The sequence below is a fragment of the Salvia splendens genome, chromosome 17 (assembly GCF_004379255.2).
Source record: "Salvia splendens isolate huo1 chromosome 17, SspV2, whole genome shotgun sequence".
In the NCBI taxonomy this organism is placed as follows: Eukaryota; Viridiplantae; Streptophyta; class Magnoliopsida; order Lamiales; family Lamiaceae; genus Salvia; species Salvia splendens.
The window spans coordinates 3,241,024-3,260,392 of NC_056048.1; the positions used below are offsets into that span (position 1 = coordinate 3,241,024).

Here is a 19,369-nt window from a genome sequence, read left to right on the forward strand (position 1 = left end):
TGGCGAAGGAACAAGCCGCTCCAAAAATCGTCCCACTGAGTCTTCCCAGCAGCCCGATTTGAATGAGGCTGTCAAGCAGTTTTTGGCGGCGAAGCAGGAGGAATTCTTAACCTTCCTGCAAAAAAGCCAAAAGCAGCCGGAGACGAAAACGGCGGATTCTCCTTCTCCCTCCGCACAAGAAAGTCACTACCGCAGTAGTGTCGCATCTCCCAGGAGAAAGAATCCCCGTCCCCAACATGTTCCAGTTCCTCCTCGGTACCGGAATCACAGGAGAACTCAATCTCCTCCATACCGACGAGATATCGGATTCGCCGTGTACGGAGCACTGAAGACTCCGTTCTCGGACGACATCACCCGAACTCCCCTACCACAGAACTACCGAACTCCGTCGATGACTTACGACGGGCTCGTGGACCCTCACGATTTCTTGGGGCGCTATCAATATAACATGGCGAACCAGGGTCTCAACGAGGTCCACATGTGCAAGCTGTTTCCCGAGCTGCTCATCGGGAACGCGAGAAGGTGGTTCGATAGCCTCCCCCAGGGCAGCATCAGATCTTACCGAGATCTAATGGATGCCTTCCACAGGAGGTTCTTTCAGAAAGCGGAAGCCCGAATCACTTCGGCTCAGCTGCTTTCCATTCGTCAAGGTCGCGACGAAAAAATCAGCGACTTTATGACAAGATTCCACAAGGAATGCCTGCAAGTAGACGATCTCAACGATCTGCTTGTCATCTCGGCATTCCAAAATGGAATCCTGCCCGGAGCTCTCTACAGGAAGCTCGTTGAGTGCGGTCCGCAGACAGCTCAGGAAATGTGGGACATTGCGGACCAATACTCCCGGGCCGATGAGGCAGACCGTCGCAAACGGTCGTTAGACAGCTCATCGACCCGAGGAGACAGAAGGAAGCCCGATCATAGCTATCAGGGGCATCCTCGCCGGACTCCATTTGAAAGAATTCAAAGGGCTCCGGTGCAAGACAGATTGGGACCCCGTCTCAATCCCGAGAAGCCGCCCGCTCAGTTCGTACCGCTGAACAAGCCGAGAGCGGAAATTTTCGAACTGCACTCTGACCTATTCGAAAAGCCAAAGCGGATGACGAAATCAGCCGCGCGCCGACCACAGGATAGCTACTGCTCCTACCATCAAGACCACGGTCACGATACTGAGGAGTGCAGAAACTTGGCTGCAGGTATCGATGTTCTTGTGAAGGCAGGGACATTGAAAAAATACCAAAGCAAGCAGCCAAAGAAGAATAAGAAGCAGAGTGGTGCGAACTGCGCTCCTCAGGATCCGAAAAGGCAGCCGGATCCCGAAGACGAGGACGAGCCGCAATATGATGGAGTAATCCAGACTATTGACGCTCTCCCTGCCGGGAAGACCAAGTCGTCCCTAAAGTCAGAGCGCAGAGGCTCCAATCGAGAGGAGCCAACGCATAAAAGGCTGAAGCAGGACGAAGTGATTACGTTCTCGGATGCTGATCCCGTCCCGGCCATCTCTCCTCACCAAGACGCCATTGTCATCCAAGCCGGAGTGGCAAACAAACTGATCCACAGGGTGTTTGTGGATACAGGAGCGTCGGTTAGCATTCTTTTTAAAGAGTGCTTTGACAAACTAGAAGTGGACCCAGCTCGGCTAAGTCCGGCTCCGCTTCCCCTGAAGAGCTTCGCCCAGGAGGACACCCGCCCTGAAGGTATTATCAGCCTTCCGATCACGGTGGGGAAAGCGCCTACTAGCTCCAGTACGATGATTGAGTTTTTCGTGGTGAAAGCTCGGTCCCCGTACAACATCATCCTGGGAAGAGACTGGCTCAACACAGTTCGGGCCGTTTGCTCCACTTATCACCTCACCATCAAGATCCCTACTAAAGGAGGGATAGCGGTCATCCGAGGTGACCAAAAGAGAGCAAAGGAATGTCTGCAAATTGCGCTTAGAAGTGCCGAGCAGTCAGATCGGCACCACCAAGCATAGCAATCACAGCAGCCGGAGTCAGAGGCGATGACCGAAGTCATACCGGAGCCGAACTCGATGACAGTTCAGCTGTACGAAGACGATCCATCCAGAACGGTTAAGATCGGCTTCGCGGGAACGCCCCTACTTCGGGAAAAAACCATCCAGCTCCTCAAGGAGTATAAAGACGTCTTTGCATGGTCTCCGTTGGACATGACCGGAGTGCCCCCCGAGGTAATCACTCATCGGTTAAATATTGATCCTTCAGTCCGGCCGATAAAACAGAAGCAAAGACTCTTTGCGGCAGAACGAAGTCAAGTCATCCATGACGAAGTCCGTCAATTATTGAAGGCGGATGTGTTATTCGAAGTGAAGTATCCTTCGTGGGTGGCCAATCCTGTCATGATCAAGAAAAAGGAAGGAGGATGGCGGATGTGCATAGATTTCACCGATCTAAATAAGCACTGTCCCAAAGATTGCTATCCCCTTCCGAACATAGATAAAAAAGTAGAAGCTTTGATAGGCTTTGAAATTTTTTGTTTTCTTGATCTGTACAAAGGATACCATCAAGTTTTAATGGATGAGATTGACGCTTCAAAAACGGCCTTCATTACTGATTTCGGCATTTTCGCTTATAAAAAGATGCCATTCGGTTTAAAGAATGCCGGAGCCACTTATCAAAGGATGGTAGACAAGCTTTTTCGGCACCTGATTGGAAAGGAGGTCGAAGTGTATGTTGACGATATAGTCGTCAAAAGCAAAAGCACTTCGGAGTACGAGCACAACCTCAAGTCCACTCTCAACGTGCTCAAGAAAGCCAACCTCAAACTTAATCCCCAAAAGTGTACCTTTTTGGTAGATTCGGGAAAGTTTCTGGGTTGTTGGGTTTCAAAGGACGGACTCAAGGCAAACCCCTCAAAAGTTCAAGTTGTTCAAAACATGGCGATGCCGAAGTCCATACATGACGTGCAAAGGCTAACCGGATGTCTAGCCGCACTGAATCGATTCCTTTCTCAAGCAGCCGAAAAGCAACTGCCGTTCTTCACGGTGTTGAAAAAGGCACCAAAGTTCGAGTGGGGAGCCGAGCAGAAAAAGGCCTTTGACGAGCTCAAAAGTTATCTAGCCGAGCTTCCTATTCTCTCTGCTCCAACCGAAGCCGAAGTAATATTCTTATACTTAGCGGCATCGGATCAAACCATCAGCGCGGTGCTTGTACGAGAAGAAGGCCTAAAGCAGCTTCCCATCTACTTTACAAGCCGAGCATTAAGAGGTCCAGAAACCAGGTATCAACCTCTGGAAAAGATTGCTCTGGCATTAGTAAATGCAGCAAGGAGACTGCGGCCATACTTCTATGCTCACAAGGTATGCGTCTTAACTGATCTGCCACTTCGGCAAGTGTTGACCAAACCAGAAGCATCAGGCAGAATCGCCAAGTGGGCTATAGAGTTGGGAGAGCACACAATTGAATATCTACCTCGGAAAGCCATCAAGGGACAAGCCTTGGCAGATTTTCTTGCAGAAGCGAAGTTCGATCAAGCAATTCCTGTTATTGCCGAACAGAAGAATTCTGCCAGTGCCGAACTAGCACAGCCCTTGGAATCCGAAGTAGAGCCGCCGGACTGCTGGAGCGGATTCGTAGATGGAGCTTCGAACAAGATGGGAAGTGGAGCTGGTATTTTACTTGTCGCTCCCGACGGACACGAGGTAGCCTACTCACTTCGGTTCCTATTCCCCACTACTAATAATGAAGCCGAGTACGAAGCCCTCCTGGCCGGACTCCAGTTAGCGCAAAGTCTGCTCGTCAAATCTCTCAAAGTCCATTGTGATTCACAAGTCATAGTAAATCACATGTTGGGCACAAGTGAAGCCCGTGACGAGAGAATGAAGAAGTATTTGGACAAAGCGCAAAGCATCAGCCGAAGTTTCTCCTATTTTCGGATAATCCGCATTCCCAGAGCGGAAAATAGCCGAGCAGATACCTTAAGTAAGTTGGCCTCAGATCCGAGCTCAAAGGCGGAAGAATTAATGCATCGAAGCATTGATGAAGCCGAGGTACACTCAGTATCCAGCTCGCCGAACTGGATGACGCCGATCTTGCAGTATCTGGATCAAGGACAATTGCCCGAGGATAAGAGAGAAGCTCGGAAGATCACGTGCCGAGCACTTCGGTACGAACTTCATGAAGGAGTCCTCTTTAGAAAGTCTTACCTCCAGCCGTTATTGCGGTGCGTAGGACCAGAAGAGACGGACTACATCCTCAGAGAAGTTCATGAAGGATCGTGCGGTAGCCACATCGGAGCCAGAGCTTTAGCTAAAAAAGTTCTGAGATGGGGATATTATTGGCCAACCATGGTACAAGAGGCAGTGCAGCTCGTCAAGAAATGTACGAAGTGCCAAATTCATGCAAATGTCCCAAGGATGCCGCAGACCGATCTATACACTATGCAAAGCCCTTGGCCTTTCATGCAATGGGGCATAGACATAGTGGGACCACTTCCTCAAGCTCCTCGGCAAATGAAATTCCTTATCGTTGCCGTGGACTACTTCACGAAGTGGGTGGAGGCTGAACCATTAGCTACGATAACGAGCTCAAAGGCATTGGACTTCGTCTGGAAGAACATAGTGTGCCGATTTGGCATACCCCACATCCTCATCTCGGATAATGGGACTCAGTTCACCGACAAGACGTTCAAGAATTGGTGCCAAGAGCTGAACATTCAACAGCGGTTCACTTCGGTTTCCCATCCCCAAGCAAACGGACAAACGGAAGTAACGAACCGGATTCTGGTGAAAGGGTTAAAAGCTCGGTTAGAACAAGCCAAAGGACAATGGGTAGAAAATCTCCCTCAAGTCCTATGGTCCTACCGAACTACGCCCAAAACCTCCAACGGTGAAACTCCGTATAGTCTGGTGTACGGCACTGAAGCCGTAATTCCGGTGGAGATCGGCGTACCCAGTCCCCGAACTCTAAATTTCTCCTCAGAAATGAATGACGACGGACTGAGAGCAGAACTAGATCTCGCCGAAGAAAGAAGAGAATTGGCGTGCATAAAAGCAGCCAAGTATAAGGAGCAAGTAGCCCGGTATTATAACCAAAGGGTGAAAAAGCTTCAATTTCAAGTGGGAGATCTCGTCTTGAGAAACAACGAAGTAAGCCGAGCAGAAAAGCTGGGCAAACTCGAACCCACATGGGAGGGTCCATATCGGGTGTCAGAAGTCCTCGGCAAAGGGTCTTATAAATTGACTCACATGTCAGGAGAACAAGTACCCCGAACATGGCACGTCTCCAACCTCAAGAAGTTCCACTTGTAAGAGACAAAAGTCCGGTCAGTCCGTCTCGTGTCTAGTTCGGTCATAGGGGTATATGTTTTTATTTGTTTGTTTCTTACTTGTACCTTTTACTTGTCGTTTTTTAAAAAATGTTTAAAGTTTTTTTCCTTCATCTTTTTCATTTTTTCTCTATGTGTTTTGTCTCTATGTGCTTGTCGTCTCTTACAAATGGTACCAAGGTATATCGTTCTTTAAAGACTGATCCCCTTTTTAGATCGATTATTAAAGACTATTGTGAGTCCAAGCTTCTAAGGAGGATATAAGACCACAATTCAGCTTAACAAGCAGTCCGTCTGAAACGAACTGCAATAAGCCAACGATTGTGAGTCCAAGCTTCCAAGGAGGATACAAGACCGCAATTCAGCTTAACAAGCACTTCGTCTGAAACGAACTGCAATAAGCCAACGATTGTGAGTCCAAGCTTCTCAGGAAGATACAAGACCACAATTCGGCTTAAGAAATAAGCACTTCGTCTGAAACGAACTGCAATAAGGGAAAGTCCGATCCACGCGATAAACCTCGCCGAATTAGGACGACCAAGTTCGGTCAAAGAAGTTTACCTCATAAGACCGGGGACGACCATGTCTAGTCAAAGAGGTTTACTGCATAAGACCACTTCGGTTAACTGGGAAAGTCCGATCCACGCGATAATACTCGCCGAATTAGGACAAGGGAAAGTTCGATCCCGGCGACAAAAATCGCCAAATTAGAACACAAACCAAGTCCGGTCAAAGATGTTTATTTCATCAGACCAAAGACGAGTCCGGTCAAAGATGTTTATTTCATCAGACCAAAGACGAGTCCGGTCATAGATGTTTATTTCATCAGACCAAAGACGAGTCCGGTCAAAGATGTTTATTTCATCAGACCAAAGACGAGTCCGGTCAAAGATGTTTATTTCATCAGACCAAAGACGAGTCCGGTCAAAGATGTTTATTTCATCAGACCAAGGACCAAGTCCGGTCAAAGAAGTTTACTTCATAAGACCAAGGACCAAGTCCGGTCAAAGAAGTTTACTTCATAAGACCGAGGACAAGTACGATGAAATTTTTTCGCTAAGCTGTAAATACAGTGTTAGAAGCGAAAACAAAATTTCATTTTTCAAATCTTGTTCGGCATACAACTCCGCTACCCTACAAAATGGCGTTACGCTATTACAAAGGACTATTCTACTGTCCAGGGTTGCTGAAGTTAAGCCACCTATCTGCAAAATCCTCTGGAAGCCGAGTTCGGTTGTTCCGAGCAGATGAAGAATAAGCAGGTCGACGAGATGCTATCCTCGACCCAACACCTCTTCCGCGAGCCCCAGAAGCTCTAACCCCTCGGCGATGAAGAGTCTCTGCAATAAGCATCTGCTGATCTTGCTCGCTCATAGTCACAACTCCTCGGCGAATTTCAGTCCGTCCCTGTCTTGACGATTCCGGTTGCTCCTGAGCCCGTTCTCGTCTTGACGTTTCCGGCTGTTCCGGAGTTCGTTGTTGACTGGGAGTAGGATTTTGAACAAGGGAACCAGAGGCTTGATCTGGAGTGCGAGCATCTGTTGGCGGGAAATGCCTAAGGAATCTCCCGATTGAGGGACGCCGGGACAGAATGATGTCGTACCGAGAAGCCCAGCGCCGCAATGATTTCACAACTTGTTGGCAAGCCGAGCTCTCCAGCGCATTGTTCCTCCGGAGTACATGATATTCCTCCCACAGTTCGTCAACTCGACTCTGAACATCTGATATGGTCACTCCCCCGCGCACACGGATGTAATCCTCGTACGCAGTCCTCTCAGCAATGGTCGTATTCAGCTCGGCCTCCAGATCCTTCTTATCGGACTCTAAGTCCTTATTATCGACCTCCACCTTCACTAAACGAGCCAGAAGCTCGTCATTCTTCGTCTGATCGGCTATAGCTCTTTTCTCAGCTTCGTCTAAAGCCGAAGAGTACAGCCGTTTCCAGTGAAGTATCTCCATCTCCTTGAGTACAAAGCAGCTATATTAGTTCGGCAGCTGTACCGAGCAGATAGTAAAATACAACAGGAATAAAGGCGAGTACGAAAAGCTATACGAAGACAAGTGTAGAGAATTTTTCATTCACAAGGAAAATTTTTACACTAGGAGGGCTTCAAGGCCATTTTACAAGGAAGAAACTAGACTAAGAGAAGGGAGACGAAATCATACTCCGCCAGCTTCGTCTCCGGCTCCTTGGTCTGGTTCAGCTTCTTTCTCCTGAGCTACCTCAGCCTCGGCCTCGCATCCTGCCGGCCTCGCCTCCGCCTCCTGATCGGCTTCCTTCTCCGGATGCCCGGCCCGCTCGACTTCGGCCTCCAGCTCCAGCGACTCGGCCTCACCCTCTCCGTTGTAAGTCGAAGCGGGTGAAACGGGTCCCACGGAGGCAAAGATAGCCTCCAGGTTCTCGTCCCGATCAGCTCGACAACTCCGGACTCGGTCTGCAGAAAGCAGGACCGAGGATGAAGCGAGCTCCTCAAGGAGCGGCAGATTCTGAAGCCGAGCTGCTATCTCTCGGCTGTACAGAGGCAGCACGACGTCGGCCCCCTGCTCGCCCTTATCGGTAATTAGCCTTACCAGACTACCGACAAAGGCCGAGAACTGGCTGCTCAAAAAGAGTTTCTCCGTGTAAACACGGAGAGCCTCCCCCTGGGCAGCCACGGCGGCAGCCTCCTTCTGAGCCTCCCGGTGCTTCGTCTGCTCTTGCAGGATGATGAGCTGGTTTTTGGCTGACCGGGCTTCATCCTGAGCCGAGATCCTAGCAGCTCGGGCCCTCTCAAATTTGGCCTCAGCCTGTTCGGCCAGACTACGAGCAAGATGCAACTTCTTCTGCATCTCCTCGTAGTCGTGGGATGCTTTGGAGAGCTCCACGGAGACGAGCTTGGCTCTCTGAAGATGAACAAGGAAAAAACTCAACAGAATGGCCATCAAAAAATGTGGAAAAGAAGCCAAGTCAGAAAGCTTACCTCCACAAAATTCGTCGGCCATTGAAAAGGCTCAGGGACGTGTTCCGGGATGTCTGCAACCACCTCGGAGATGACCAGGTCTTTCCCCGGCACTCTTGGGGACTCATGAAATTTCCCCTTCCCTTTAGCCGAACACGACTCCGGCACTTTCGGATCCGAAGAAGAGGTTTTTTGCCTCTTCGGATTCTTCTCGGCTTCAGACGCCGAGCGAGGGGCTCTCTGCCTCTCCGGCTCCACAAGCTCGGAGGACTTTCGGATAGCCTTATTCAGCATGTACACTGCCAAAAAGCAAGAAAGCAGAGTCAGATTTTCTTCGTTAAAGCAGTAGAGCATAAAGATAAAGAGAAATCCTCACCCTCGGCCTCTTCGTCCGAAGACGAGATGTCGAACACGACGTCGCCCTTGACGAGCTCAGACTCCGTGTATTGTTTCCTAACTATGGGAATCTTGTTGAGCTCGCCATCGAGCTCGTCCAACGGTTCAGGCCGAGGATGACGGATAACGGACTTCAGCCCTCTCCAGGGAAAACTAGGAGCCGCGGTCCTATCATAATAGAAGAAGCGGTTTTGCCACTTCGGCCACTTCGTTTTACAAAAGGCCCTAAAGGGCTGTACAGGGATCAAGTAAAACCAAGACCCCTTCCTCTTAAATTGAAAGAATTTAAGGATCGCCTTCAAAGACAAATCCCTTCCTAACTTACGGAGTTCGGCAGCGAAGGCCGACAAGTGCCTCCAAGAGTTCGGAGTCACCTGGCCTAAAGGAAGCTGAAAAAAATCTAGTAAATCTATAAAGGCAGAAGGGAGGGGGAAACGAAGCCCGCATTCTAAGCAGGCCTCGTACACGGTGGCGTAACCCTCCGGCGGGGAGTCAGCCCTATGATCACCGTCAGGTACCACCGCCTTCCCCCCAGGAAAAAAGTATTTTTCGGGTAGGGATATCACAGTATCCTTACTCAAAATACTATGGAAATACTCTACGGTCTTCTCCCCGGACTCTTTCCGGCCAGAAGACCCCTTACCGCCTCTCCTACCGCTACCCGACTCCGAAGAAGAAATAGAAGCCATTTTCCTTACTTTTTGAAGGTGAAGAAAGTCTGAAGAAGCTCTTGAAAGCGGAAGAAAATTTCTCGAGAAAGAGAGAGTATAGAAGACGCAACAGCAAAAGTGTTCAAATGAGGAAGAAAGAGCATATTTATCAGATTCGGGAAAGATTTCGAGATCGTTGCGCTGTTTCGAATCCCACCTTTTCAGGATTCAACGGCCGGATTTTACTGTCGCATTTAATGCAGGCACGCGCAAGGCACGTCCCCTGACGTCAGCCTCCCCCTTACCGTTATCCAGAATGCCGAAGTGACTCACCTCGCCGAAGTGATTCACTTCGCTTTTCGGGGGGGGTAGTGATGGGGTACGAACTAAACCCTAATGGCAAGCCCAATAACAGTGACGGCCCATCAGCCCAGAGCCCAAGAAAGAGTATCTGTTCGGCACCAAAGAGTTCGGCACGACCAAAGAGTTCGGACTCAGCCTACAGCTCGGTAAAAGCCGACCAGTCAAGCTCTCCTCTCAGATCGGCAAGAGCTGATCGGTAAAGTCCAGCAGTTCGGTCTCAGCATTCGACCGAACTAGGAGTTAGTGGACTCATGAAAGGCCTCCACGACCTCCACTATACCCACGATCTATTTAGTGGTACGAAGCAGTTATTGAGCAGTTATTGCTCACCCACGATCTTGTTAGTGGGGCTGCAAACCACGATCCTAGTTCAATGTATAAATAGGACTTAGATCGGATAGACAGGGTTAAGCTCTCTAGAGATAAAATATCATATAGCAAGTCTGTGTTGTAAGCTGTAATCCCAGATCAAGCAATACAATCTTGCCCTCCCTTCTTCCCGTGGACGTAGATTTACTTCAGTAAATCGAACCACGTAAATTCATTGCGTCGTAGTCTTTATTCTCTACCAGCATTTACTAACATCAAAAATTCGCGGATTCATCACCGGGGTTAATTTTTTTTGTTGGATTAGACTAGCTCTCTATTAAACTAGCCCAAATTTAAAGTCTAGATATACAGATCAATCATTTTTTTCAATCAAAATTTGGTTCGCAGTCGACGGCTTGCTCTGATACCATATAAAAATGACTAAAGTCCAAATTTGGTCCTTTACATTTAATCTAAAAAACTTTTAGGTCCTTTACATTAAATTTGTTACTTTTTTGTCCCAAACAATATGTTTTGGTCCAAAGTTAACATTTCCCGTTAAACTTAACCGTCAAACGTGAATTGACCAAATTAGTGACTTTTTTTTTTCCTCAAACACCATCACGGCGGGGGTTAAGGCGGACCCCCAACCTGTATATATCAAAAATCACCAAAAGCACATACATCAGACGAGCCCAAAAGTGACTCGGTCCGCACGAGAGATACAAAACACAAGAGCTAACAAAGATACTTTGGTATCCCCACAGACCGGGTACTAACCATCTAACTAAAGAGAGGATAAACATAACAAAGCTATACATCATAAAAAGAACAAGGATGATGGCCAAAAGCGGGCCAAATCCAAAGGAAATAAAAAAACCATAAATCAAAACCACGAACCAAGTGAAGAAGTCATCCATCTCGATATCTGAATCTGAAGTTCGGATAGCCCAACTGGTCAATCCTGACGAGCGACTTCAAATACCGAGGCGCTGAATCCGCATCAAAGAAGGTGATGGCAGGGGTCTGGACCCCCCTACCTGCCAAAAAGTCTGCTGGTCGGTTGCCCTCTCGAAAGATGTGAGAGAACATGAACTGTATATGTGCGAGCAAAGTACGAATGCGAGCCATGTGATGTCTCACATCCGCTGCTCCTCCTACCTGCCAAATTAGTGACTTAATTAGTTTAACATTAAAATTTATAAATATTTTTTTACCTATAATAAAAAATAAATTTGTGAATATTTTTATAAATTTTAATTAATTTAATTTTTATTATTGATAAAAAATATTTTATGAATTTTAATATTAATCAATTTTTGAATATTTTATTATTTTTATTAAAATAAATTATTAATTTTAATATTTTTTAGTATATGTATAAAATATTTTATGAATATTAATATATTTTGATATAGGTAAAAAATATTTTATAAATTTAATATTGAATTAATTAGGTTAATCGGTTAATTAGATTTATAATTAAGTCACTAATTTGGTCAAATCATGTTTGACCATTAAATTTAACAGAAAATTTTTAACTTAAAATCAAAACATATTGTTTGGTAACAAAATTAATGTAAAGGACCAAATTTTTTTTAAAAACAAATGTAAAGAACCAAATTTGGACTTTAGTCTATAAAAATCCATAGAATTTCATCCTAAAACTAACTAGTGCTAAAAGTAGTGGCCCGGTAAACTTATACTACTAGTTTCAGTTCTTTCTTTTATTTATGTTTCAATCAACAACCCATGTGATCTTATTCAGTGGTATTTGTATCCATATGGTCCATATATACCCCCTCCAACTAAACAAGCAGGAATGTCAATCATGCTAACTCGTTCGGGTTCGGGCCAACCCACTCAGGTTGCAGGGCTAATTGGGTGCGGGCTATTCGGGTTATTAATTTTTTTGGTCATAAATTTTCAACCCTAATCCTAACCCGCCGGGTTTCGGGCTATCCCATCGGGCTGTTCGGGCTTAAAAACTTTCAAAAATAATCTCTTGTATCAAAATTTTATTCTATAAAATGATTTAAAATTTTAGATATTTTTTTATTCTTAGTCTTAGAATCATATAAAATCTTCAAATTTTCATAGTTATTTCAATAATAGTTGGAGAGCCTTTTATCTCGATCAACTACAACATAAACAAAGATAAATCAAAATTAAATCAATCAATTTGAGTTAAAGCTTGTTTTCCTGTCATTATTTTGGTATTGTTCATAATTAATTCTTTATGAAAATTAAAAATCATATCTTACATGAATAATTAATAAAATGATAAATATATTGAGATTGTGATGGATTAGTTTTAAATTTTGTCTTGATTGACTTTAGTAGTGGTAAGACAGTAGTGCCAGATGATGGGACGATGGAATAATGAGTCAGGGTGGAACTTGAAAGTTGATAGTGTGAGATCGAGTAAAAAAGTGTAAAATGAAGATTGAAGAAGACTAATAATTGTGCTAAATGAAATTCAAAAATACAAAAAATCTCTAAAACCTAATATTTTTTAATTAAAAGTGGCAACCCATCGGGCCGACCCGCAACCTGTTCGGGCCAACCTGTTTAACCCGCCAACCCGTTCGGTCGGGGTTACAAAATTACAGCCCTAACCCACTAATTTTACCGGGCTATTCGGGCCGACTCACGGGTTTCGGGTTGGATTTACATCCCTATAAACAAGTAATATCAAGTCAAATCTCATCACTCATTACTAAAAAATCTTTCACATGCCTATGCTTTGAAATAGTTTCATCATTTTAGCTCTATTTATGATTAATTATTTTCAGCTTGTTAGAATCCAAATCTATTGATCATGGAGAAAGTGATTAGGAGGTCTGCAAACTACCAAGCTAGTGTTTGGGATGACGATTACATTCAGTCGTTCGAAAGTCCATACACGGTAGTAAAGCCAGTAACATTATCTTCATTTCATGCACCAACACATTTAACTCAGTTTCTCAATGTGTTGAACATTAATCATGCAGGGGGAGAAGTACGTTCGCGAAGCTGAGAAGCTGAAAGATCTGGTGAGAATACTGATCCACATAACTGAAGATGAGCTCGACCAGCTTCACCTTATCGACAATGTGACGAGACTAGGCCTATCTGGCCACTTCAAGGAGCAGATAGCAAAAATGTTAGAGAAGATATATGAGGCACAAGAATGGTTAGAAAAGGACTTGCATTTCACGTCTCTCAAATTCAGACTTCTCAGACAGCATGGTTATCACGTTTCTCAAGGTTATAACACATTTGAATGAAACTAAATTAATTAATAACAATATTTTCTTAACTATCGAATCCTAAATGGATTTGTTGGTGCAGAGGTTTTCTGTAGTTTGATGGATGACGAAAGTAATTTCAAGGCCTCCCTGTGTGAAGACATGAGAGGGCTCGTATCACTGTATGAAGCTTCGTATTTAAGCGTGGAAGGGGAGAACGTAATGGATTTAGCCAAAGATTTCTCATTGAATCATCTTGCTCGAAGGCTAGAGCAAATCTCAGAGCCACGTCTGAGGGAGCAAGTGAGGCATGCTTTGGAGGTTCCTCTGCACTGGAGGTTGCAAAAGCTAGAAGCCAGGTGGTTCATACAAGCGTACGAGAATACATCTGAAGCAAACCTTACTTTGGTGGAGCTGGCTAAACTGGACTATAACATGGTACAAGCAACATACCAGCAAGAGCTCAAGCTATTGTCAAGGTAAAGTCAGTACTAGTTTTTACTTTTTACTAAGAGTTCAAGCCTTCATTGTTTGTGAGTTACAATTTCAGTTGGTATAAAGAGACTGGTCTGCCGGAAAAACTGGGGTTTGCAAGGCACCGGTTGGCTGAGTGCTTCTTGTGGGCTCTGGGATTCGTTCCGGAGCCTCATCTTGGATATTCAAGGGAGATTGTGAGCAAAATTGCTGCTATGATCACCATAATAGACGACATATACGACGTATATGGCACCTTGGAAGAACTTCAATTGTTCACTCACACAATTGAGAGGTTTGATTGCTTACTTCATTCATAATCAACATACATTAGTCTTTATTAATTGCTACAATTCACATAAATGCCACTACCTTCAGGTGGGATATTAATTCACTGGACAGCCTTCCAGAATACATGAAGATTTGCTTCTTAGCTCTCTTCAATTCTGTGAATGAATTTGCTTATCATATACTCAGAGACCAAGGTTTCAATGTAATCTCAAATCTGAGGAAACTGGTAAAAACATGTGTATCTATCATCTATATATACTGTGATTATGATAATGTCTTTAGGAAGTTTGGTAGTAATGTTTGTTTGTTGTTTCAGTGGGCAGAACTGTGTAGAGCTTACTACTTAGAAGCAACATGGTTTCACAGTGGTTATGTCCCAACCACAAATGAGTACCTAAATACAGCTTGGATTTCCATTTCTGGACCTCTAGTTCTGTTTTGTGTTTACTTCACCACAAATCCTATAAGCAAGAAGGAATTAAAGAGCTTAGAGCAATATCCCGGTATCATTCGATGGCCAGCTACAGTTCTTCGTCTGGCCGATGACTTGGCAACTTCATCTGTAAGAAAACTATGTATTATAGTCTACATGTATTTTAAGCCCCAGCTCAGCACAACCTTGTTTGAATATAGTATGTTCTTGAATAGGACGAAATGAAACGAGGGGATGTTCCAAAATCAATCCAGTGCTACATGAAGGAAACAGGATGCTCTGAGGAGGATGCTCGCAAACATATAAACCAGTTGATAGACACGGCTCTGAAGCGAATGAACAAAGAGATATTGATGGAGAATCCCATAGAGAATTTCGGGCAGACTGCCATGAATCTTGGACGAATCTCGCTCTGCATGTATCAGCATGGAGATGGCTTCGGCCTTCCCCATTCCGAAACCAAGAAAAATCTGGTCTCCCTCGTCGTTCAGCCCATTCACATGCCGCAGCTTTAAACATATGTTGTATTTCAATAAGTTGAATCCCTATGCCTAGATCTCAACTCATCAGATATGAGTTCTGATCAAGAAGACTGGTTGCTGTTTGTTTCCTCATTAAGTTTCATGTCACAACATGCTTCTTAATTTGTATCCATCATTATGTATGATTATCAAGTGTGGTTTCTCTCTTTGCATAAATCAAACAAGTGCTTTTATACAATTATCAAGAAAAAGGTGGAAAATTGGCATGGCAACTTGAGATAGAATGAATACTACTTTTATTCCATGTTTCTTCATCTCTTTCTCATCATCAATCTCCTTCAGTTTGATCTTCTCTTCATCAACACTTGTTGCCTCCATTTGCAGGAGTTGATTGCCTAGTTCTTCCACAGTCATTTTTCATCTCTTCAACGTAAATGATTGCAAATCCTTCCTTGTGACGCTTCCATCTAAACCTCATCAATAATTAACCATGTAGAAGACATTTGTGGTTTCAACTTGATATGGATGTCATTCCTTGTGTGCTGCAATTGAAAACAATGCTCTAAAGTAAAGATATTTCTCTTTGCTACTAGAGAAAATGTCTATAAGTAGTCCGCTCGATATATCTCAGTATAGTCTTTTAGCCATAAGTCATGCTTTGTACCTTTCTATCGATTCATTTGATCTTCGTTTAATGGTGAAGACACCTTGACATCCAACTAGTCCATTTCCCTGAAATTTTGTCACATTTTTCCATTTCCGTCCGTCCCACAAAATTTGTCGCATTTCACTTTTTAGCATTTTTGGTAGTGGACTTCACATTTCACTAACTTATTATCACTCACATTTTATTATAAAACTAATACTTTAAAAGTAGAATCCACATGCTACCAACTTTTTCTACCCACTTTCTATTACATTTCTTAAAATCCGTGCCCGGTCAAACTGTGACAAAATTTGGGGGACGGAGGGAGTATCTTTTTATTTAATACACTACACATATTTTTCTTAATTCTCCTTGCCGGAAAAAAAATGTCTCCACTATTATAGAATGAAGAGAGTATATATTAGTGACTCATATTCCATTAACTTATTCAACTCATTTTTTTTACATTTCTTAAAATCTGTGCCTAGACTAAATATGACTTATATTATGGGACGGATGGAGTATTTTACAGCTACGCTGTCTGACTCTTAGAGCACCCGCAACGCGGGCCGCCCGCGTTCCACGTTTCGTTCCATCTCCGTGTCGTTCCCAAGCCGTGTCGGGTGCCGACGGCACGACCCGCGGTATGGTCCGTGCCGCCACGCGCTTCGGCGACGTGGCTCGCCCTGCGTCGTGCGTGACGCCCACTCGCCGGCCCGCGAGTGGGCGTCGTCACGCTGACGCAATAAATTCATTTTTTTAAAAAAATATTTTTTATTTATAAAAATTGTTTTTTATATTTAAAAACAATTTTTACAAATAAATGAATACTAGAAATTCGTATTAGCCCATATATATTTGATGGGCTTGCGAATTTATGAAACTCATTCTTGGTTGTCTCTCTTTTATAGAGACATCCTTGAATGTTTCATGTTCCACTTTCGATGTGGGACAAACTCATTCTTGGTTATCTCTATTTTATAGAGACATCCTTGAATGTTTTTATGTTCCACTTTCGATGTGGGACAAACTCATTCTTGGTTATCTCTATTTTATAGAGACATCCTTGAATGTTTTATGTTCCACTTTCGATGTGGGACAAACTCATTCTTGGTTGTCTCTATTTATAGAGACATCCTTGAATGTTTTATGTTCCACTTTCGATGTGGGACAAACTCATTCTTGGTTGTCTCTATAAAATTGTATTTTAAATTATGTCATTTTTTATTTTTTTAGGATTTTAATTATGTCTTTTTCTATTTTTTTGAATTTTAAGTTGTAATGTTATTTTAATTTTAATGATGTGTGTTTGTTTTAATTGAATTGGGTTGGAAATAAAAATAAAAAATAAAATTGAATGAATAGTAATTTAAGGAACGGTTAAGGAACGGATAAGAAACGGAGGGTTGCAGGTTTCGTTCCTTAGTTAAGGAATGGAGTAAAAAAGTACAGTGGGGCCCGCAAATAGTAGTTTAAGGAACGGTTTAGGAACGGTGGGGGAACAACGTTGTGGATGGCCTTAGGAAAATGACTACTAGGAGTACTCTTCATAACTATTTTTTGCCATTAATTTACTATTCGCATGGCAAGATGAACGGTTTAGGAACGGTGGGGGAACAGCGTTGTAGTAGAATATGTATTTATTTCCGTTGGCGGGTGCATGGCAAGATGTTTGATATGTATAGTATAATGTGAAGAGTACACATGAATAATCACAATTAATGTGCATGTCATTTCATATGACTATCAACAGTGTAAGAAGCATCCAAGAATTAATGTGTTAAGATAAAGTTCCTCAACGATAGGAAATCGCGTCGAACGTCGCGGGAGCTTTGCCCGTCGATCAATCCGGCGTCGAATTATAGGGTTCGTGCTTTTGTGCAAGAGAGGAAAAAGATAAATTGCGTAAAAAAAAGTATTTTATTTCTTGAATGAATAATATGAAGGTCTTCTACACATATTTATAATATGTGGGGATACAATAATATCCTACCAAAATCTAGTAAATCAAATATAATAATATCATAATCAAAAGATATGGAGAATCAATAACTAACTATGAAAAAGATAAGATAAATCAATGCTAAATGAATAATAAGATATGGAGATAATTTAAGAATATGCTCGTATCAACTCCCCCACGGTTAAAATTCATCTTGTCCTCAAGGTGGAAACCACGACAAAACGAAGAGTATCGCGACCAGAAGCTTTGGCGAGGTATCACCACTTGGATCAAATGTATACACACGCCCACGAACTCTCTCATTCCTCGGCACATCAAGAAAAGTATCAACAAAAAACTCCAAAAACTCATCAATATATCTAGTAACTCCCCTAACTCTCCCACTCATCCTAAGCTCGATAATTCTAATCAGCTTTAGAGTGACTGATTTGGCAGCTAATTGCTTAGCCATTTCCTTTAGAATGCAAGATTTTGCATTGGCAGCACCTATGATGGTCACTCCAGAAAACTCCTTCCAGACCTTGAGCAAAATATCATTCTCCCATTCCTTCCCCTCATGAGAACATACTCCATGAATTCGTTGGTGAGCAACATTTGTAAGAAGGGATACAAGTGCTCTTGCCATCTTTAATATTATTCCCATGCTTCTTATATCGCCGAGATATGAGAAGTCATCCATTAGTTGACTAGATTTATGCCTTGCCCGAAGATAGTGCATGTGACTATTTACCGTTAACATAGGGAGCTTGTCAACGCATCCATGTATGCCCAAACATTGCACGTCATTGCACGGAGGAATCAACCGTGCATCAGCGTCGAGGAAAGTTGATCGATGATTAATACTTGTAACATCACCAACATGCCAAACCACATATACACAGACAATTACCTTCTTCATATCCTCAATGGAACCATGTTCGTCCTCTTTCAATAAAAAAGAATCAATCTTGTTGCTCAACATTGTAATATCCAACCTGTTATGCTCCACCACATGTATAGGTTCTCGGCAAGTAAAAACAACATTACATGGATCATCTATGCCATCTTTACTACCATAAATTGGTCCACTAACATCAACACTAGAATGAATAACATCTTTTTCCTCTTCATCATTATCAACGACAATTAATTCCATCGAGTCATACCCGAAATTGGAGTCGCACGACAGAGATATTGTGGCTGGTGGAGGCGGGATAGCAACGACAACAGGCAGCGAGCTTCTAGATGGATCGTGATGGAGATCAGATGGGGCGGCGGCGGTCACCTGTGGTAGGGGACACGATACCGGATCCGTGTACATGACACTGGCTATAGGGTCTGGTGGAGGTCGTGTCGCGGCGTGTGGATCACCCAGGCAGCGTTTGTTTGCATTCATCCGAGACGTCAATTGCTTGATAGTAGCAGTCAAACGTTTAAGCTGTGAAGCCAAGGCAGCCACCGTTAGGTTCGGTTCAGACTCCTGCGTCACTGGATCACGTGGCATGTTGAGAGGCTCCATATGGCCGACATCGTTGGTAGTTGGGAGACATTGCCAGTCCGGTTGATCGGGAGGTTGCGGATATAACAACGGCGGTTGGTAGTAGTGGATTTGTTGTGGGTGGGTCTGGCATGGCGGCGACCACTGTACACGGCGGTACAGATCCTGACCAGCTAACGTGGATCGTGGCGGTGCGGTGGTCTTCGCTGCAGTGTATGGTGGCTGCTCGTCTCAAGAGCCAAACCATGGCAGCCCATAGGATGGGTCTGGTCTGTCGGAGAAGGGCGGTGGTTGTGGATGTCCATATTCAGTAGTTGGGGCGGCGTACAACGATGACCACTGATATGGGTCCGTTTCGGGGTGCGGATGAGGTTGGCCGAATTGGTGATGGTGGTAGGCGGTGTAGGTGGTCTGGCGCAGCCATGGCGGGTCCCAG

At 44.0% G+C, this 19,369-nt stretch overlaps 1 protein-coding gene across 1 annotated transcript; it reads left to right on the plus strand.

Moving 5' to 3' along the window:
• The first annotated feature begins 12,671 nt into the window (after positions 1-12,671).
• On the plus strand, positions 12,672-15,063 carry LOC121773925 (exo-alpha-bergamotene synthase-like). The gene is made up of 7 exons (XM_042170842.1): positions 12,672-12,845; positions 12,931-13,186; positions 13,271-13,646; positions 13,718-13,936; positions 14,020-14,158; positions 14,249-14,494; positions 14,581-15,063. Exons 1-7 carry the CDS (start codon positions 12,759-12,761, stop codon positions 14,878-14,880), a joined length of 1,623 nt encoding a protein of 540 aa, XP_042026776.1. The 5' UTR covers positions 12,672-12,758; the 3' UTR covers positions 14,881-15,063.
• Positions 15,064-19,369: the final 4,306 nt, after the last annotated feature.